The sequence below is a fragment of the Aplysia californica genome, unplaced genomic scaffold (genome assembly GCF_000002075.1).
Source record: "Aplysia californica isolate F4 #8 unplaced genomic scaffold, AplCal3.0 scaffold00163, whole genome shotgun sequence".
Taxonomy (NCBI): domain Eukaryota; kingdom Metazoa; phylum Mollusca; class Gastropoda; order Aplysiida; family Aplysiidae; genus Aplysia; species Aplysia californica.
Genome location: NW_004797433.1, coordinates 1,223,334 through 1,245,955, shown reverse-complemented (window position 1 = coordinate 1,245,955; position 22,622 = coordinate 1,223,334). Strand labels below are relative to the sequence as shown.

At 41.4% G+C, this 22,622-nt stretch overlaps 2 protein-coding genes across 2 annotated transcripts in view; both read right to left on the bottom strand.

Annotated features, from left to right (window-relative positions):
* LOC101863742 (sodium/nucleoside cotransporter 1-like) overlaps positions 1-6,862 on the bottom strand; it is an 11,037-nt gene extending 4,175 nt beyond the window's left edge. The window contains exons 1-3 of the mRNA XM_013082190.2: positions 6,393-6,862; positions 5,953-6,097; positions 583-774 (exon numbers count right to left, since the gene is read on the bottom strand). Coding sequence (XP_012937644.2) covers positions 583-774; positions 5,953-6,097; positions 6,393-6,862 — 807 coding nt within the window. The remainder of the gene's footprint in view (positions 1-582; positions 775-5,952; positions 6,098-6,392) is intronic.
* A 5,592-nt stretch (positions 6,863-12,454) lies between these two features.
* Positions 12,455-22,112, bottom strand: LOC101863509 (perlucin-like protein). The gene is made up of 5 exons (XM_013082197.2): positions 21,635-22,112; positions 19,366-19,460; positions 14,024-14,114; positions 13,209-13,437; positions 12,455-12,671 (listed from the first exon to the last, which is right to left on the bottom strand). The coding sequence occupies exons 1-5, from the start codon at positions 21,696-21,698 to the stop codon at positions 12,659-12,661; spliced, it is 492 nt and encodes a 163-aa protein (XP_012937651.1). The 5' UTR covers positions 21,699-22,112; the 3' UTR covers positions 12,455-12,658.
* Positions 22,113-22,622: the final 510 nt, after the last annotated feature.

Below are 22,622 nucleotides of genomic sequence, written 5' to 3'. Positions count from 1 at the left end.
GTCTGTCTGTCTGTCTGTCTGTCTGTCTGTCTGTCTGTCTGTCTGTCTGTCTGTCCCCCCCCTCTCTCTCTATTTCCATTTTGTCCTCGACCTCTTTCTCGTGAAATGCAAAACTAAGTCAATGAGCAACTGCCATAATCCTTATTTTAAAAAAGTATCTAAATTCATTTTGGAACAAGGAAAACAGCTGTAGAAAAATTTTCTTTACCGATTCCGAGAACAACGGTTAATTTGAACAGGGAGACACTGGAAGGTGTACCACAACTGGTTTGATATGTCTTGTCATTGAAGCTGCACCATTCGAACTCTAAATTTGCTTCCCGTTAATTCGTCGAAATAACCTCAAGTCAGCGCCCGTGAAACTGGCTCCTTTTGTGGTGCGTGCCATTTTAATCTCCGTGTTTTCCTGACGAATACACGCAATTATAATGTTTCACTCATTTACGGGTCTGAGCAATGAAGAACAGCTTCACGTGTTTTTGTAACCAAAATAAATTCCACAAACGTTGGCGCCACTCTCAGAAACCTCTCTTCCGCTAGGAAGCAAACTCCCAGTTCATCACTACGCTTTTTCATACTCACAGAAAAGACAAACCCATTAAAAGGAAAGTCATCGCCTAAAAGAAAACTTTGGCCAGCCTTGTAGTAATTTATGACAGTGGTCATCAGGTCTCCACACCACTGGAGGCCAGAGTACACCACTGGCACTCTCAGAATGACCAGGGCGAAGGCGTATTGTATGAACAGGCCTGAAACGACAGGACGCCATGCCACCTGACGGAGAAAAAAATACGTGTATTCAGGATATCATGAAACATTGTGGTGTAGGTGATGGGAGTGTAATCCAGTTTTATACCTCCTTCACTGGAATATAGGTCATCTAAAAGGCGAGATATTCAACAAATTAGGCCAACTTCAATTCAATCAGATATATATGGTAATATGCCTCGGAGGCGAAATATAATGCGGATATGAAAGTGCCGTAAGTCAGATTTTTAGTTTTACTGCACTTGGAACACATTAGGTCATATACGTGTCCAGGATTAGAGTAACAAGAGAACTGCAAAACATTTTTATTGAAGAAATATGGCAGCAATGGACGACAGTAAATAGTGATAGAAGAAACAAAGCACACCAGAGCGCCCACCAACTGCCCGCTCAACGACAACACAATCTTCATGAGGTAGGCAACTGTGAATGCTCGTTTGGGTAATGAATAATGAGTATAAATAATTAACATTATCTTAAGTTATCCCAATACACGGGACCCATGCTGATATGAGAAACAAGGCAGGCCACGTTAGGGAATATACTTAACCAATTGAGTCAAAGCAAAATAAGCCGGAAAGATTAGTTGGCGCTTTGTGAAGACAGAGAATGAGAATGTGGTGGAAAGAAAAGTACGGCAGTGTTGGTGTGGCTTAAAAACATTTCATTGACTCAAGATTTCGCACAAAACCCGCTCTGGGTGTGAGTTAGTAACTCAGGACTTGTTTCTTTGATTTTTTCATGAGGTGAAACAAAATTGGTCAATAAATCAACAAATATTACCGAAACAAAGTTAACATAAGCCGTTGCATCAACTTGTATTATAACAAAATATAATTATAGTGTTTAGTGCGCTTTTTTCTATGGAAATGCAACAAAACAGTATATCATAAAGACTAAGAAGTGCCGCAAAAAGGAATGCACTTGCAGCTGTATACCAATCTAAGTGATTGCTAGGCAACATAAAATGCCACTGTCATAACACCTTTTGACGTGTACCCTTGGAAGGTACATATTGATTTAAAAGCAAGCAAACGAGATAGCATACCCTTGCACAAACAAAACTTTCTGGTCATGTGATTGCATACCCATCCACTGATTTAAAAAAAAACAACCAATAGTAAAAAAAAGTACACCAACAAGACACCCGCACTTCGGACAGAAGTTCCATATTACGCACAATGAGATACATGATTTTGTACATTCAAATACACATTCACGCTCACGTACGGTAATATTTAAAATGCAAACATTCTGAAGCACTGGGATATACGCAATCACGCACACCACAGACCACCATCTGTTTATCACGGGCATAAATAAAATGACCCTGCATAATAAAGGTCTTAATATGGAACGATTAAGTTGCCATGTGTGTACAACTAGATGGACGGAAACGCGCTTTCGTTATTCTATTCCGATTCTAACCGACACAGATTACGTCAGTTAAAAGCCGTCCTTAATTTCTATCTTCCCTTTCCCCCCTCTTAAGGGAAGACATGCATGCTTTTAAAAAAAATCCGTTATGCACAGATTTTGCAATCATTTAAGGGCATTTTATATGACTTTGGGGGCCATGTACGTTATTCAGGTAGTCAGGTGTGCTTTAGTTCTGCGCTCCGGGCAAATGTTTACACTTTAAGGTATCACGACCCACTATAAAGCGTTCTGGCGTAATTTTCTTATCTTGGAAGCAACAGAGTTAATAATTTCACAAAGTAAACTCAGTATAGGTAGTTGCATCTCGTTAGAGGATTTTTAAAGCATCGTTTATAATAAGCGAGATGTCCCGGATTTTAACATATAACTTGCTAAAACACCGAAATTATCCTTAAAATCACCCCCTCTGAGCCATATAGAACGTTGTAGTTTGAAAAATATTCCGTAAATTTAAAAAAAATCCTGTAACAGATTGCAACTTCGCCAATTTCCCACACTGAGGCCAATTTTCAAGGGAATCCTATAAACAGCCTCCGAAATCTCGCTGCATTAAAACCCCATACCCTAAAAATATCGCGTTTTAGAGGAAACGCAACCCCCCCCCTCCCCCCCCCCCCCAAAAAAAAAAAAAAAGCAACAACAACAAAACAAACCGCAAAAACAAAAAATGCTTTCGCATTGTTTTTCCTTTTTTTGAAACCACAGACAGATCTATACAAAGTTCGTCTTTTTTTAGTATCTACCACAGCACTATACCGATCACCCAGTTTGGAATAGACCTATGTAAAAAGAAATAAGAATGCAGTTTGGAATGATGAGATAGTACCATTTATTTCAAGAGAATAACACACGGGAAGGGGAAAAAGTCACCCCACAGCTTGAAACAGCGATAAGAGAAATACTTCTAAACACTGAAGTACATTTATTGTCAACAGGTGGAATTTTCAAGATGAAATTTGTGTGGGTTGTGATGTGTATTTTTTTCTTTCTAAAGTATAATTATTTCACCTTGAACTTCCGTCCAAAAGTAACCGGCTTCGATTCTAGACAGTGGAAGCACTGGAACCAAACAGGAAGCCCCACTTCTGTTAGCTGAAGTAGATGAGTGGTAACATACACGATAGTGCTGACAGTTTAAATTTAAAATCCGATCCAGGTCCAATCACTTATGCATAATTGTATTGATTAGCAAAGCATTTTGCATTGCAAGCTGAAGACGCGAGTTCGATTCTGTATCAGAACGATGATTTCATTGAGTATCTCCGCACTTGCTTAAACTTTTGGGACGAAAGAGCGTCATAAAGTCTCGACAGCGTTGATAAAAGTAGGATGTCTTGCAGGAGTGGGACTGTCAGACAAATATGGTCAATCTTATTTTTTGGCAATAGCTAGCTAGCTTTTTTGTAAACTGTTTGTTTGTATGTTGCATTTTGGACGTTTACTCATTGTTGAGCATGTTTGTTTGATAAAGAAAGCTTTCTCCCCCCCCCACAAACACACACTGCACATGCACACAATATGACACATCATGAATTGTGTCACAATCTAGGCTTTCTCAGAATCTGAGAATCTTTCTGAGAAAGCCTAGGTCACAATCAACTTAGTCTACCGTAGGTCATGTAAGTCCAGTTTACCATAAATGTTATCTGTTGCCTTGCTTCATTTACTTTTACCTGCCCTCTTGTTGATTTGTTTTAGTTGGGATTTTCTTAATGATTAGATCACTGTTATAGCTGAACATGTCTGTCCGAATGCTTGCTATAAATAACTATTTACTATAGATTATAAAAGGTCGGATTTATGGATTCCCTGCTATGGCCGGAATCCCATTATAACTTTTGACTGTTATAAATGGAGGCCACTTTACCTAGTCTTTATTAAATACGGCCTTGTCACAGTACAATTTAAATATATTGAGCTGAAACGAGTATATACATGTGTACATATATATATATATACATATTATAATACATATATATATATATATATATATATATATACTTAAAATTTTTAACTTCACGCGTATTAAGAGCGTGTAGCTCAAAAGTGCACATCCAATTTCTTTGAAATTTTCGCATGTGCCACGCAAGCTCATTGTCGTTCGTACTGTACTCACTAGGGCGCACTGGTCTATCGTTTTGTCTTACGATGTCATTCACTGGGTATTGATATTATTTTGTCAAATAATGTGAAAATGTGTGGGTAGCTTGAAAGCAAAAACTACCGACACAAAGTTGGACCAAATGAAAAGTGGCTTCTCATTATCGATTCACCATGGGTTATTTTTTTTTTATAGTAGAGGATTTTACGGCGCTCGCAACTGCATAAGGTCATATGAGCGCCAAGGTGTGGGTGTCAACAGAGAAATCCTTACAGGGAATCAGACTTACTCTGCTCACCTCTCTAGCTTCAACAGCACAAGGTCTGCTTCGACCATCTAGGCACCCCGGAAATAGTTGTGATACAAAAGAAGTAGAGGAAAATGACAATAGTAAGGATTCGGAAAGAAAAAGCAACAGTTCCCTGTTGCAGCTCAGGCACAGTTATGAGCGTAACAGGATGAATCAGCCCATTTACAATTCTACTGTGCTTGAACGAGAAATGTCCCCCCTTTGGGAATGGTATAAAGACACTACAGTCAGTGGCACTGCCCCGGGGTGTTTCACCATGTTTCGTCTGATTGAATCAGAAAGAAATCACATAATTGAAATGTTTCAGGTGGTCACTCCGCTTTCGTTAGTCGCGAGAAGGTTCACCGTGAACAAACACACTGTGTATGCCACATGGGACCATATTATGGCAACGATAGGCTCCCAAAAGCACAGACCCGAGCGAGTAGGACGCAGAAAGACAAAACGGAGGGTGGACTCATTCATCCTAACGCAACGCTTGAGAAATCAATTTCACCCGGCAAACAAAGGTCCAGAATGAGTCGAAAAGACTTAGAATGGCAGTCGGATCTTCGTCATGACTGTTCTTCTTCGTTTAAAAGATAGGAACCTTCGTGCTAGGGACCTAGTTTATCGCATAAAACTGCAGCCCAATCACAACAAGCACAGCCTTCACTAGGCACAATGTCATGTGTGATGGCTAAGGCTAAATCAGTCAAGTTCTCAAGCCCACTGTACTTTTCTTTGAAAATCAAGCCCAAGGACAAGTATTCATTCATGCATGATAATGCATCTGCATATAAGGATACTGTGACAAATCAATTTCTCAAAACTAACAACATTCCTCTCCTGCACCCATGACCAGCGCATCCACCAAATTTCAATCCAATTGAGCACTTGCGGGACATTTTAGATCGCGCCATTAATTGTGCCAGACCACACCAGCCCCGCACCCTTGCTCAGTTAGAACAAGTCTTTAGTTCAAGAGTGGATATTATTCCTCAATAGACAATACGTCGATTCACCCCATCCATGCGTCGACGATGTGAAGATATGACAACGCCAAAAGTCATCACAAGTCACTGAAAGCTGTCACTTTTCATTTAGACCCCTGACAACTATAAGTTCAAAGTTCAAGATTTAGAACATTATTAACTTTGCCTTGCTGTAAAATTAATGCACTGTCTTACCTGAAAGTTTCAGAGAGATTCGATAAAAGTATTAATCAAGATATCGCCTTTAGTATGAGGTGTGAAATTATAAATGTTAAGGAGTATATATATAATATATTATATATCCGCCAATCTCTTTAAAAAACACCCCCAACAAAAAACAAAAACAGAACAAGGCTCACTTTGTGGGGATGTGTGGATGTCAGATAAAAGGCGAAAGTGATCCAAGCCAGACCTGACAGCGACCACAAGTTAGAAGGTCGAGAGAGAATCACTTCCGTGCTCAGAGTGACTAGGAAAAAAACGCCGCAGCTAACAGCCAGTGTCCTAGGAAGAAATACAACACACTTTTAAAAAGATTCAAAGGAAAGAATCGTAAAGACACCAGGGTCATTTTATCATTTGACGTATTATACTTTTTAAAGTATGTATACATTGTTTTACATTTATTAATCATTTGTGTAAAGCATTGGGTGAGAGTCTATGCCAGGAGCAACGAATGATAACACCATTTTTCCATCTGTAATCAGAAAGTTAATTCAAGACACCGTAGTATGTTGTACCACACATCCTTAAAGACATTACGAGAACACAATTGAAATAAACTTAGGTTTTGGCTTACCTTGAGGCTATAGTTTTCGCTTTATGATGACCTTGCGCCCACTTACAAAGTCTGGCCACGAGTTTTGTAGACGATATACTGCTGCACAGGAGGTACAGGCCAATCACACTAGTGATGAAATACAGACCTACAATCCGAGAATCGTTCCTGTGAAGGTATATGGCATAAGAAAAATATGCCACATACAGAAGGGCACATAATATGACCACCAACTTTTTTATACATCGGCTGCGAACATAGTAGGTGTTTCGTACACGAATTCTATACGAGAGAAGACAATTTCCATTTCCTTCAGCATCTGAAGACTCCGATTCACTATCATTGTCCGTACAAATTTCCTTTTTCGCAGAGTCCTCAGTAATTATCAAACTAGTTTCAATATTGCTGGGGATGATGGTAGTCTTACTTTCCAGGAAAGAGCTCTGTTCCGTCGTGCGAATATCTTTTAGGTCGCTCACTTCTTGCGACATGTTGGCCATTATATAACCCCCCTTCACGTCGAATGTCAGTGTCTTTCTGTTCAACTCTTCATCTCAACAACCACCGGAACGTGTGTGACCCCGCGTCCACTTGGCAGTGGTACAGCTGTGACATCGGCGCCACCGGGCACGGGCACACAATCACTGCCCTTACCTGGGTGTGTCGGATGGTTCTAAATTGTTACATCCATGTGGAATTTTGAAAACTGTTGCGCCCCTTGCCTCTATTGCTACTTAACACGGCTCTTTATACGTTTTTTAAACAGCTTGAATAAATATAAATGTCATAGGGTTTGGCATTATGTTTTAAGCAACGGACACGGCTCTAGCTTGTTATGAATTATTCATTAAGTAGCCACTAGATAACATTTCACCACTGTATTTCACAGAAGCTCTTAATTATGTACTCTGATAATCTCAGTAGGTATATCCGGCACATTCATACTTTTAGCTCACATAATTACCACCTCTTTCAAGATCCGTTATTGTTGAAAAACATGCACTGGGGTCTGCTTCAGCATGTCTACTGTAGTGTTGAAGACTCTCAGCCCCCAAAAGGCATATTTATATATACAAGGAAGAGGAGAAATTACAATGTTACTACTTTGACCCCGTTTTAGCTCGTGTTACTAATGAGATACAGAGATGTTCTCTATGGTGTTCCAAGGCACTCGGAACGAATTTGGACTGAGCTTTGGTCTTGTAACTGAAACAGAAGTAAATGATTACCAATGTTGTCTTAAGTTGATCAGCAGTAGGTCAAATAGCCATTAATTTTGGAATAGCATGAAGTACCACACGCCACTGATGCAAAGTATATACTCCATTGACGTAAAGTATACACCCCGCTGATGTAAAGTATACATTCCACTGATGTAAAGCATACCCTCCACTGATGTATAGTATACACTCCACTGATGTAAAGTATACACTCCACTGATGTAAAGTGTAAAGTATACACTCCACTGATGTAAAGTATACACTCCAGTGATGTAAAGTATACCCTCCACTGATATAAAGTTTACCCTTTGTTGGCGTTGAGTATGCACCCACTGATGTAAAGTATACACTTCACCGATGTAATGTATACCCTTTGTTGACTCAAGGTGTACATTCCGCTGACATAAAGTATACATTCAACTGATATAAAGTATACACTTCAGTGACGAAAAGTATACATTTTGTTAACATAAAATAAACTTTCTGCTGAAGTAAAGCTGTGCTCTCATGCCCATACACCACGTAGATCTAAATTCAGAAAATTTCTCACGTTTTGGACACTTTTGGATCCAGCTATCGTCATGTCACATCTAAATGGGCCAACAATTGCAAGGTGACATTGATACCTTTCACATTTAAGTTTTGATTGAGCAATTTATAATAATGCATAATTAAATGTACACGCCATGTTGTTGTTTTTTCGTTTAATATTTTTCCTTTTCTTTTTTTTTGCGTTTTTGTTTTAACATATCATACCCCCCACCCCCTTGCCATCTTTTCTGTCCCTTTGATCCTTTTCTATGGCAACATTCTTCTTTGTTGTATGTCCGTTTTGTTTTGCGCATATTGCATTCACTCTTCCAACCATCCATTCACTTACTCGTCCTTTCTTTCATTCTCTGATAAAAGTGTAAGAAACATTTTGTTCACCAAGTAGAATTAGAAACCGGCGCTATGATGCAGATGTTCAGTGCCAGGGGAACACCTAATTGTGGTGTGTAGTGTGGTTAGGCCTAGGTAGCAAAATTGTCAGCCTACTGCTGCTTTCATCACAGAGGAGGGAAAACTTGTTTTATGAGGTGCTATGGCAAGTACACTTTGTTTAATTTTCGTTCAGGCCGTTAAGGTAAGGCTCGCCTGTGTACAAGGTCACCAAATTGCTATTTTGAAGAATGCATAAAGAAACGCGTACAGAATCTTATTGTTGTTGTTGTTGTTGTTGTTGGTGTTGTTGTTGTTGTTGTTGTCGTTGTTCTCTTCTTCTTCTTCTTCTTCTTCTTCTTCTTTTATCAATATCATAATCCGCCCAAAATGTCCCAGGGGGATCAATAAAGTATATATCTTATCTTATCTTATTGGTGTCCGTGGTGTAATGGTAAGGCTCTTCTCTCTGCTCACAGAAGGCTTTGGTTCGATTCCCTCGAAAGCTTGAATCGAGTAAAGTATCTCCGTCTGTCTGCTGAAAAAATCCCAATAACCCCTTGTTGACCCTGGCCTGCAGGATCAAGGCAGCTCGCCTTCTAAATGATTTTACAGTGCGGTCAAACATTCGCAGCGCTACTTATCCTCAAATAACATCTTTTTAACGGGTGAAACAGTCAGTGTTCCCCATACTCTGCACATAGCTTTGTATCAATTTGTCTTAACTTAATTATATTATTCCACAATTGTGATTAGATTTAAAAAAAAAAAGCTTTCCATCGTAGATTAATATGAAATACTACAACCTCCATCACGCGCAAAATGGAACTGTTCACAGGACTTCCCGCTTCTCACACACATTTTGCAAAGGCATATGACCTACGTCACTGCTAGGTCTAACCATTGACACTCTTAGTGGCAGAACTTGTTACAGAAAATGTATTTTTAGTGAACACTTTTTTGCACTTGTTACAGAAAATATTTATTTTTAGGCTAGGCGTGCACAGGGCAACTTTAACTGCGCAACTGTTTTCTCGCTCACGTGTAAACAATGAAATAGGTAAGCACCGCGCGCAAAGGCAACTCGGGTTTTTGGAGACTGAAAAGTTTGAGTTTTCTCACAACTTTCCGCAACGCAACTGTTGCTCAAATCTCCGGTGTTACATACCAAACTGACATCTAGCGCGCACAGGCAACCAAACTGTCTCCGGACTCGACTAGGCCCTGCCACTCCCCACATTGTCTCACTCAAGCTAGGGTCGAGGTCAAAGGGTGAACCCAAAACAGCTTTTTCCTTTTCTTCTTTCTAAGTGTAATAACAAGAGTTAGAGCACAGACAACAATGTGTCGTGTAAGTCCATGGCGTCAAATGAGGAAGTCCGTAATGAATGATGATACCCTACTGTTGCCTGGCTGTTGCTTAGCTCTGTGCGCGCGGTGTATAAAATAAATTGCCCTGAGACAGCAACTGTTGCGCAACTAAGATTGCCCTGTGCGCACCTAGCCTCGGTGAGCACTTTTTTGCACTAACGGCAGGTTTTCTAAACGTGTGTTCATAGTGTCGAGATTAGAACAAAGGAGTGAAAGGACTGACTTGCTTTTAAAGCCGATATTGTCTCAGCTCATGGGATGCAAACCTTTAAAAATCTGTAGAAACCACCCATTGGGATTTTGAAATTAGTGTTTATAAAGGAATTTTCTAGAATAAAGCTAACAGGTGTTAACAGCAATTTTGTTCTGTTAAGACATATTACTGATATAAGTCATTGTGCAAAAGCCAGAGAGTCTATGTTGAGGAAATGTTTGATATTAAGTTGCCCAATGAATTTTTACCCACTAGAGAGAGAGAGAGAGAGAGAGAGAGAGAGAGAGAGGGGGGCGGATGCGAAGGTTTTTTCTTTTCTATTTCTTTTCTTTTATTCTATACACATTTCCTTCTTTTTTTTGGGGGGGGGGGTTGATCGTCGTTTCTCTTATTTCAACAAATCACTTCCAGTCGGGAGATCTTTAAGCTCATTTAGTATCACGCTGGACTACGGAGCAGATGGCCCCGGTTCGAATACTAAACTTTGAGTTCTTGAACTTGGGTCCTTTTCTGTAGTTTTCAAGGCTCTCAACCTGTATTGTTCAATGCTATCGGAGACTGGTTAATTTTGAAGGTCTCGCCTCTTAAATAACTTAATAGTGTTGATATTGGCGTTAACCCACTCTAACTTTACTTCAAGTCGTCTCTTCAGTCAACATTATTTTGTCGTTTACTGTTTCAGATTTCTAACAAAACAGGTTTAGCTGGAGACGTAAGAAGTATGGATTCCTATTCATTAAAAATTTCCCCCACGTTCACCCGAAAAATGCAGGCTACTGCAGCAGACCCAGAATCTAGAAGCACCAAAAGGGGGGGGGCAACGTGTTTGATGCTGACACAATCTACCTTAACTTTAAAAAAAATCGTAATGTACTGTTATAGTCTTGGACGAAATTATACAGGACCAATTACACTAAGGCTCGGGTTTTAAAAACTTAAGTTTTTAGTAAGAATGTTACGGTCATATAAATGCTGAAGATTAGAGGTGTTACAAGTGGGTAACAAACACAAACAGTTGGAGAGATAAAGACAATAGATATATATTTGTTAAGAAAGAACGAGCAAACCACAGCACAGTACCCGCCAACAATACATAAAAATTCGAGTCCGTGATCTATTACGTTGTCATTGTGTCTGTCAAATTTATCAGAGTTGCCCATATAAGTCTAGACCAACACTTTTTAGTTTGATGGAAACTGCAGTCAGTTATCCATAATCAGTTCCTTTGATAGGCCAAAAAGCTACATTATGGAAGGCTTAAGTTCAAGTCTCAGTGTGGAATTGTGCTATCGTTGTAAGGCGAGGTTTTGAACTTTTTAGGCCTACCAAAAAAGAGCTCACTACCCTAGTAATGTAATAGCCACAACTTTATTCGAGAAATGGCAGGGGTAGGCAAACTACGGCCTGCAGGTCAAATGCAGCCCATCATAAAGTTTTGGGATTCCCACAGGAACGTCCACCAAACTGGTGATCTTGTTGTGTAGATAGGGTTGTATCCTTTTATTGTAAATAGGATGTTACCATCCACTTGAACAGGCCACGTTTCAGCTGCAGGATTTATCTGTCCCGCTTTGGATTCAGCACAAGACCGAACAATCTGTAATAGATAGAGCCTACTACACTTTGATCTTTGCTAAATTGACTTCTGTAGGTTTCTGTCTGTAGGAATAATGATCTTCGCTGTGTTGAAGGGGAGGTAAACACCGTGGCAATGAACGCCCTCTGAGGTTTGGTTTGACACCGGAAGCACATACATGGCACAGAATCACATTAATAGTTCAGCATCTTAGTAAAAGTGTACTTCAGCTACCCTCAAATTGCCTTTATTGAAGCCAATAAAGTTTTATGTTCCCATCGACACTACAGAAACTATTCAGGAGGCAGGCTGCTTCGACCTTATCTATTAAGGCCAACTCGAGCAGAGAGAGAGAGAGAGAGAGAGAGAGAGAGAGAGAGAGAGAGAGAGAGAGAGAGAGAGAGAGAGAGAGAGAGAGAACCTAACCAGTACACCATAGACGCGAGTTCAACGAAATTTGACTCCCAGCTTCCAACAGAAAGCGTCACATCGACGTAGCGCATAATCCTGCACTTGGACTCGTCCATGCTGAAGAACGTTTTCGACTCACCTTGAACTTCCAGATATTGGTCAAGTTCATGGCTAAGAGCATCACGCTGCAAAACAACTTGGTAAACGTGTATCTTGAAAGGCAGAGGGTAAAAGTAAGCTTGGATCCCCCCCCCCCATACAAGCACCAAATACAGAACTGATTTCGCTTTGTACTTGTACAAGGATCCCGGAGTCACCGTGGCGGTCACAATGGGGCTTCACAGAAACAAGAAACAGGTAACTGTGAAGGTCGATGTGCGCAGCAAAGACATTTTACTTTCAACAGAAGGAGAATCAATCATATTATGTGTAAACAACGAATCAGAAAGAGACACACGTAGCAAACAAAGAGCACATGTGTTGAATCATTAATTTGTTTTACTGAAACTCAAGGCAGTGTTTTCGTCTTGGCTCCTTGGGATGTCTCCAGTTCAACAGAGATAGTGAAATCCTGTTAGTAAGGTTCGCTGAAAAGAAAACGAAAATAATATTTGCTTTTAATTAAGCTTTTAAACTAGTGTAAAGATACCTTAGAAAATATTGTTTGCCAGAAACTACAGGTAACAAAAACATAATAATAATTGAAGATTCACGAGAAACCGAGAGTTGAAAGCAAAAGCTTTGTATAGATTGGTGTTGTGTTATTGGTGGATCATGTAGTGAGAAATTTTCAAGCTTTGTAAGTACACCAAAGAAGACTCTTGAAAATTATAATTGAACAAATTGAATTAAAGTCTGCGTAACCTTGGCGTCGTCTTCTAAAATAAAGCTCTAGTTTGTAAACTGGATAATATGAACGAAGCAGACAAAAATGAAGATAGGGAACTATATCCAGCAGTGCACAGATGATAAAATTCTTGAGATAGGTTTGAAAGTTGGGGTACTCTAAGGATATTCAAGAGTAAGAGTAAACAACGCTACGAAACATAGGCTAAATACTTTTTTTAGGGGGGAGGGGGTGGAAGGTTCAATGACGCCCGAGTTTCTGCAACAATTTAACTCACTCAAACTCGCAGACGAATCCAAGGCGCTCAGAACAATCCACTTGCAGCCAAGCAAATTCTGGCAACGTCTGCATGGCCAAACAATGGCCGTGATTATCTGCGAAGGCAGTGCTTTGACGTAACTTCCAGTTCCGGTAGGTCATGTGTCGTCTTGAGGTCATCCAGACCCAGTCGTTCTCGGACATCATGTCGGACGCTCCTATCCACAGAGCAGATCTGGCTTTGTCCGCTACATAAGACGGAAATATAGATAAAGATGAACAGTAGACTATTAAAATACCCCCCACCCCGAAAAAAAACAAAAAAACAAACTACAACAAGAAGAATAATGCCCTAAACGAACTCAGGATAACTCCATTTGGCCAGCTCATATAATTGGTTTACCCCCCCCCCCCACCCTTACAACCCCCCTCTTCTCTCTCCCCCACCCCACCCCCCCTCTCTCTCTCTCTGTGTGTGTCTCTCTCTCCCACTTTCTTTCTTCCAGTCACTTCTAAGTGTTAGTCGTTCCCTCCTTCCATTGATCACAGTTCAGGTTCAACACACCTGACAGAATGTATGTGTCTATGTATGTGTATGTATGTGTATGTGTATGTGTTTGTGTGTGTGTGTGTGTGTGTGTGTGCGCGCGCGCGCGCGTGTGTGTGTGTGTGCGTGCGCGCGCGTGCGAGTGTGTAAGTGGTGAAGCATCAAACCAGTGTGCTGGCCTTTGAACAATAAAGATTTATCTGATCTTATCTTACCTTATCTTAAGCAGTAAAACACAAGTGCGTGCAGTTATGTGTAATGTTTTGAGCTAACTTTTTTTTACATACGTTCAAAATTAAGAACTCTGTAGAACAAGAAAGATTCCTTCATTGGGTCATTGATCTCCACAAGATGGGCTCCCATTGTCTCGCACAGGATCTGTGAAAAAGTTGGGTACAAAGTACGTTACAAAATATAACATGTTTCATCCTGGTCACCCTGTCCGATTTAAACATTAGATTTAATCGAAGGCACTTTAGCAAAAAAGCGAAAAGGGCATGATAGTAATTGTCAAATACGATCTTGTCATTACAGGCGAGTAAGAATTTGACTCTTTTGTTTACATCTGATACCTAATAATGTACACGTGGGTGTAGGTATAGGTGTGGGTTTTGGTGTGGGTTTTTTGTGAGTGTATGTGCGTGTGCAGTGGCGGCTCATGGTTTATAGAACTGACCGGCGGTCATTCACGTGGACTATTTTTCCCTCCCCCACCCCCTTCCTTCACATCACACACACACACACACACACACACACACACACACACACACACACACACACACACACACACACACACACACACACACGCTCTCTCTCTCTCTCTCTCTCTCTCTCTCTCTCTCTCTCTCTCTCTCTCTCTCCTTATTTTATACTTTCGCCATCCCCACCCCCTCCCCCTCCCCCACTCACACACACACACACACACACACACACACACACACACACACACACACACACACACACACCACAGTAAACATTGTAATAATGTGAAAGAGCTAAAATACGCAGTAGCGTCAAGAAACAATATTATTATGAATAATGTAAGATGGAAGTTACTGCGACTGGCTTAGCAGGCCCGCAGTGGATATAAACATTGCTCAAGAAAACATAAGGAGACACAAACGGACTGATCAAAACGGAAAACGACCTGGCGAGAAAAATGGACAACGATCAAGAAAAAAAAAATAGGGACCTGGAACATTTGCAGCTTGACAAATGAAGAACCTGAGATAGTGGAGTTCATGACCCAGAACAAGATCTCCATCATGGGAATTACAGACATCAGGAAAAAAGGGACAGGCACAAAAGAGATCCACTCTAACTTTGTCCTCATTTGGAGTGGGGTAAGAAAAGAACAAAGAGCTGAACACGGTGTGGGTTTCATCATACACCCTGACAAAGCAAAGGAAATATTGAATACGGACTTCATTTCTCAAAGACTCATCAAAATCAGCATTAGAGAGGGCAAAAAAACCACAAACTACATCCAGGTGTATGCACCGTGTAACGACTCCTACTCAGACGAAGAAAAGGACTCTTTCTTCGAACAACTCTCGGACTTAATTAGCAACATCCCGGACGAGGAAGACCTTTATGTAATGGGAGACTTCAACGGAAGAGTCGGAGAGAGAAGAACACCGTGGACAAAACACCTGGGTCCACACAGTGACCACAGAACACCATGCAATTATAACGGCAACCATGTACTGGAACTGTGTGCAGAGCACGACTTATTCATCACCAACACCTTCTTCCAGCACAGAGCCTCTCAGATCTACACCTGGTACAGATGGAACAACATCATGGTCTCATCACAGATCGACTTCATATTAACGAGAACACGAATGCGGATCACAATCACAGACTCAAGAGCCATCCCCAATGCAGGCCTGGACACAGACCACAGGCCAATCATCACAACGTTGACCACCAAGAAAGAAAGAAAACCAAAAAAACATAAAAGACAGCAAGAGAGACTACATATGCATAAACTCGGAGATGATCAGGTGCAGGCTCAGATCAGAAGCACGTTAAATGAAAAACTAGGCTCTATCAACTCTACAATACTAACCGTAGAGGAAGCTTGGGATACCTTCAAAAAAACTCTCCTGGACACAATGAAAGAAGTCTGTGGTACCAAGAAAACAAGAGGAAAACAGAAAAGCAACAGCCTGGTGGAACGAAGAAGTTAAAGATGCTATCAAGGAAAAAAAGAGACTGTATAATGTATGGGTCAAGTCAAAAAACGAAGAGGACTACATAAAATATAGACTTGCAAGAAGACACAGTGAGAAAGTCGTTATAACATCAAAAGAAAAGTCATGGACCCAGTATGGCGAAAAACTAAGTGAAACCTGCAAGACCTCACCAAGAGAGTTCTACAAGAAGGTAAAGACAATGAGAACGAGAGACAAACCCTATGTACCCACCACTGTCATCAACGATACTAATGGAGAAGCTCTGCACGAAGAGAAAGAAATAATAAAAAGATGGGAAAAATATTTTCAAGAACTACTAAACCCATCAGGAGTACAGGCACTAAACACACAGTGCCCATTCACCGCCAACTACCCTGAGCACTCAGAACCTACCGTCCTGGAGAGTGAAGTGAGAGAAGCACTGAAAACTAGTCCAAAGAACAAGGCAGCTGGAGACGATGGCATCACAACCGAAGCCATCCTTGCATGCGGCGAAACCGGAATACATTGGCTTACAATCATCTTCCAAAAAGCATGGAAAGAAAGAAAAGTGCCAGCAGACTGGCAAAATGCGATAGTGGTGCCAATATGGAAGAAAAAGGGCAGCAAGAAAGACTGCAACACCTATAGAGGCATATCTCTTCTCAGCCATGTGGGGAAAATGTATGCAAAAATCCTAGAGCGACGTACTCGCGCAAAAACCGAACATCTTCTCAGTGACGCCCAATTTGGCTTTAGAAAAGGAAGAGGGTGCACTGATGCAATCTTCGCACTCCGACAACTGTGTGAGAGGGCTTTGGAATACGACAAAGATCTCCACCTAGTATTTGTGGATCAAGAAAAAGCCTTTGATCGAGTAAATAGAAACAAGCTGTGGAAGATCTTAGAGCAGTACGACATCAAGGGACAACTGCTAGACAACATCAGGGCTATCTATGCCAACAGCACAAGCGCTGTCCGAATTACCTGTGGAACATCGGACTGGTTTCCAGTAACATACGGAGTGAGACAGGGCTGCAATCTCTCCCCTCTGCTCTTCGTGATCTACATGGACCAGATAACAAAAGAGGCCAATCCAGACCCAGAGGCACTCAACGAACTCATGTTTGCAGATGACCTGGCAATGATTAACAACAAGACTCAGCTACAGGAGCATATAAACCAACTAAATGCGATCTGCGAAAAATATGACATGAAGATCAGTATAAGCAAGACCGAAGTCATGACAATTAGCAGGAGACCAGGTAAAGTGGATATCAACATCAATGGATCCCAACTAAAACAAAGCAGAGAATTCAAATACTTGGGCAGCATTTTCACAGAAAATGGAAAATTAGATCGAGAGATAGAGACTAGATGCCAGAGAGCCAACGCAGTCAGCTACCAACTGGGCCCTCTCCTGAAACATCCCAATATCCCCATGAGCGCCAAGGCGAAGCTCATCAACGCCATTTTCCTTCCAGCGCTCACATATCAGTGCCAGACATGGACTCTAACAAAAGCCCTAGAGAGGAAACTGGTCACATGCGAGATGAAATGCTTAAGAAGAGCGGTCAACAAAACAAGAAGAGACAAAATTAAAAATGAAGTCATAAGGGACACCGTGGGAGCAACACCAGTCCTACCACACATTGAAAAACAAAAGGTCAAGTGGTTCGGACACCTCACGCGGATGCCCTCAAACCATCCAGCTCTGAGAGCATACAACATTAAATATTCTGGATGGAGAGCCAGAGGAAGACCAAGGCGACGATGGAGTGAATCTGTGGCAGACACCCTTAAAGATCATGGGATGTCCCCCCTACAGGCCACACGACTTGCTGCAGACAGACACCTGTGTCTCCCCCGCGACACCCCAGGGTACAAGCGGAAGAAAAAAGAAAAGAAGAAGGAAGTTACTGAGATTAATAGAAACTCACTTGATCGGCACAGAAAAAGAAACACACTACTTGAGTCTACGCTAGAAAACAAACGGAAAGTGAGAAGCAATAAACCGCTGGTCCTGGCCTCCAGTACAGTACTTTACTCGTACTTTCTACACCCCCACACAAAATATCGACGTGCACTGAACCCGTTAGATATATGTAATAAGAACTGTCCTGTATGATGACAAAAAGTCAATTGCTACTGTACCAGTGACGCTGTCCCAAGCAGATCAAGTCGACAATCAGATGCTATACAAAGCTGGACAAAGCACACACGTTTCCGATCATTATATCATCAAATGTACTTCATCGCACTTCTCAGTTCTCAGAACTGAACACTGAACACTGTGTTGTAACAAAGTGGGGAAGAGTGTCAAATGCTAATTATAGAACTTGGTGTTTAGCTGGGGTGAGGGTTGAAAAGGGGAGGGAAGGGAGGGGGTTTTCGGCCCAGACTCTGACAGCCGAGTGTCTATCGCTCCTCGTTAAAGTTTTCCTTATATATCTTCACTAGACCATTCCTTCTTTCGCCGGCCAGACCCCTAAGAGCCAGGTAAGTTATTAGTGGGGAGAAAACGATGAGTAAATGCCAAACAGGAATTATATGTGGTTAAAAAGTCAATAAACAAAAAAGAGTAGTGCCATGCTGACAATAAATGTTCTGATAGGAGTAAGAGAAAGGCTGAATGATAAATACATGTTGTGCTGATAAAATAATACATGTGTCTGTGCTGCTCAAGACAGTCTCACTCTTAATTTTGTAAGCTACAAAGAGGCCAATCTGGCAATTAATCTTTCTGTGGGCTGACGATGGATTTGTCCAAGAGACTGGCGTCATCGCTAGGCCGAAGCCAAGCCCGCCGTGTGTTTGGCCTCGAGCGTAGTACGAAGTTCCGCGACGTGACGGTTTGACGGGAGACGATTTAAAGTTACAAGCCGGCGCGATAACAAACGTGAAGGAATGAGGTTATGTCGCGACAAAACAGCAGTGAATCCCACTTGTCTATTTGAGCGCCTTCAAATCGGCAAGGTGTTTTTGAATGTTGATACATGTTTGTTCTGATTTACTTAAAACTGAATGAAAATCGTCATCAGCAATAAACCTCTAGTCAACAGTTCAGTTGACAAAAATCTGCTGATTTTAACTGTCCAGTTAACAAACCGCCCCTGTGCGTGTGTATGTGTGTGTGTGTGTGAGTGTGTGTGTGTGTGTGTGTGTGTGTGTGTGTGTGTGTGTGTGTGTGTGTGTGTCTGTCTGTCTGTGTGTGTTTGTGTGTATGTGTGTGCGGACCTGTGACTTCTAAAAGGTTTTATTTCAAGTGTCCTTCCGAACAACTCGAGTTAAGAAATCTCATAACCATAAAACTCTAGGTTCATCTTCTTAAAAGATACGTATTGTATACATAGAAAGGGGCAAAAAAGACCACCTAAATATTTATGGCCACACGATTTTTCCTGTTCCTCACAAACAAAGCTAACAACATGGCCTTCTAGCAGTAGACATACCTTCGCTTCCGGCCAGGTGGTGGCGACATGCAACATCTTGTAGCATTTTTCCTCATAGGCCACGAGACCTCTTGGGCAGTAGTGAGTTGGGTAACCTGGGGGAAGACCAACACATCAAGAACGCGGACACAATAATATTATTATAGTCTTTGATCGAGCTTGGTTAAACATGTGCTAGTCAGAGCCCCGATTAAGATATTCCAAATACATCGCGAAGAGAAAACTGAGAAAAATAGGTAAAAATGCCCACACCCTCAGAGGTGAGACTAGGTCAGTCCCAGAGTGGCTCTGTAGGTCTGACCTGTGGCTCGTATAGCTCTCACCTTGCAAATGAACGTGTATACATTATCGTGTGCCTGAGCAGCGTCGCTGTATGATCTGCCTGTTGTCAGCTAGGCTGCGCGACGCGTCAGACGTGCTATTCAACACTGTTGTAAAACACGTCGGGTATGTGTCGCACGCAGCCTCGCTTCGTGTTTATTTTCGACTGAAATTCTTCACAGATCATCAAAATCAGCAAGAAGTAAGTATTATTAGGTGCTTTACTATTAGCTATTGATGCTAACATCAACACTTGACCCCACAATCCCAAGAAATGCACTTTATCCTACATTAAAATTTCGAATCGAGAGGTTGACCTAGTTTCAACTGTTCGTTTACATTCGTAGGCCTGTGTGCTTCTAGCCTAGCGTGGCTGTGCTGACACGCAGAGGGCGTTCACTCAGACACAGACGCCAACGCACAGTGCGGCTGTGCTGACACGTTGACGGCGCGCGCTTGGCGAAGTACAAGTCAGACCCCTGGGACCGGCCTAATACGTCTCCCAAGGACATAATTTTATTTCATGAGATAGATATTAGATTTATTGTTTCCATCTTGGCTGGAAACTATTGACCTTCATTTTTAGAAATGACCTTTCTGTTTTTTATTAGTTATCAACTCACGATGAGCCACATTCATTTTATAAATTACTCAGTCGACCCGCGGGCTGGACTGAAACTGTTCGCGGACCGATTGTTGCCTGCGGGCCGTAATTTGTCCATGAATGTATGCCTAGATTCTTGCACACTATCTGATCATAAAGTCCCTCCTGTGTAAAATTGGAAGGGCTTCGTTTGTTTGCTCGTATTTAGTTTTCTCACCCCCCCCCCACCACTTTTTGAGGGGTTGGGGGTTGGTGTGGGGTAGGGTGTGCTAATAAGACAATAAGTCCTACTGAAGACAGAGAGATTGTTTTAAGAGTTGGTCCCACACCTGTTGGATTTCTTTTCTTCTGATCGGACTCTCGGTCGACAGATCAGTACGAAAGAGAGCTGGACAGAAGGCACCAGAAGTACGAAAAATGTTGCCGCCCCCGCCCCTTTCCGCAACTCGAATGCACCCCCCAACCCCCCACCCACAAAACAACAAATAAACAACAAAACAAAACAATCCCCCAACCCACTATAACAAAACAAAAACAAAAAAACATTTAAAAAACCGAGGTCGTTGCTATTACATGTTTGAGATCTTTACATACCGTCCGGGTTGGGAGGAGTTCCGTATATGATATACCCACTTCGGAGCCCTACTTTCGAGTGTAAAAATCCCTAATATTGACTTGTACAGTTGGTCAATTGGATTATAAGAACTAATCTATTTTTAACATGTTTACATCCCAAATTTCTCGGACAAACCTTTTCACCTTTAAAAAAGACTTTAAAAATTCTGAGACTCGATCGTGCAACGCGTTCTATATGTCACTATGTCACAAGGTAAGCTGCATTCATGATGATTGAAATTATGACAACTGCTCTAAGTTTTGGTAAGAGTTTTACGGCACTTGCAACACAACAAGGTCATAAAAGTGTCGAACATTAGAGGCGTTACAAGAGAGTACAAACACATAAAGGGAGGAGAGATCAAGACGATAGATGTTTGATAGGAAAGAAGGAGCTCACAAGAGCACCTGCTGACAACTGTTCGAGCCATCACATAATGTGACAAAGATTTGAGGAGAAACGTATTTACTTTTGTCCCGCTGCCTACAATTTAGGCGAACTTTTAATCTTTGTTTCCCCCATAATTTATGGGAGGGTGTAGCAAAGTGATTACCCGAGAAACAGTTTCCCATCTACTAAATAAATAGTATTTTCCCAATTTTCATTGTACACTTGACCTGATTGTTTTTATCAATTCTTCAAAAATTGAAACAGCCCTGTCCCATCTGCTGCTTCGAAGTGCAGTTCTATGTTGAAAAGTAAAATAAATTCAGAAGACAAAATCCTACCTTGCACAGACAAAGCAAAACCCAAAAAGGCGGTAATCCATAGAACAGGCTGCTGGCAAGTCATAGCTGCTGGTTTGTCAGTGATCTTGTAAAAATGTGATCAGAACTGCAAATTAGGTAAAATATTCGGTCAGCAGACTGCTCTGTTTCAAATGTCTCCTTATAATCTCTGCACTCTTGTGTAAGTTTTCCAAGAAGTTTCCCCGTTGATGTTTATATTTTCTGCAGCCTTCTGTTATCCACTTCTCCAGCTTCTGGTTCAGTTTGCCCCTCACATCATATTATGTACATATCACTGGTGGCAAGGTCAAGAAAGGAATGCGTGTCGTCCATATCTTCCGCATGCTCGAGCTGACCAACACGTAGACAGAAAGCTTAGGAGGTCTGTACCTAACGTTTGCTGTTTCACGGATGTGTATGACTTTTCTGAAAGCCAAGACATACCGGGTCAAAACTGTATACTTTGAGTGGTTAAGATTCTTGACAAGGAAGTTGGCAACACGATTACAATTCCAATCTGAGTACCCTGTACAAAGCTGTTTGTAGAGATTGGTATAAAGATCTATACATCTTTTTACAACTCTAGTACCGGTAAGAGTTTTGCGGCATTTACAATGAAATTAGGTCTTATAAGTGCCAAAGATTTGAGGTGTTACTGGAGGGTAATGAACAAAGAGAGGGAGAGGAGAGAAAAGGACGATATATTTTTTATAGGAAAGAAGGAGCAAACGACACAAGAGCATCCACCAACCAGCCACGACCAATACAGCGCCATATCGGGGAGATTTGTTGATGGGTTGGTAGAATAGAAACACTGCGGTTAAAAACCACCGTAAAACTGCGATACATTTAATCGGGTATAGTGCATACAATTATAACATATAAATTTAAAGCCCTGTTCCTCCGTGTGAGTTTATTCAAGAATTCAAGATGTGGGGGCTTCGAAGTCAACGCCAATCAAGGATAGTACCGAGCCAATAAATATGTG

Excerpts from the sequence above, each read along its gene's own strand:
- LOC101863509 (XM_013082197.2), bottom strand. The coding sequence starts at position 21,698 with ATGACTTGCCAGCAGCCTGTTCTATGGATTACCGCCTTTTTGGGTTTT. Across the intron at positions 14,115-19,365 it reads CCACCTGGCCGGAAGCGAAG|ATCCTGTGCGAGACAATGGG; the intron begins GTATGTCTACTG and ends ACTTTTTCACAG. Across the intron at positions 13,438-14,023 it reads CAGAGTTCTTAATTTTGAAC|CGGACAAAGCCAGATCTGCT; the intron begins GTATGTAAAAAA and ends CGTCTTATGTAG.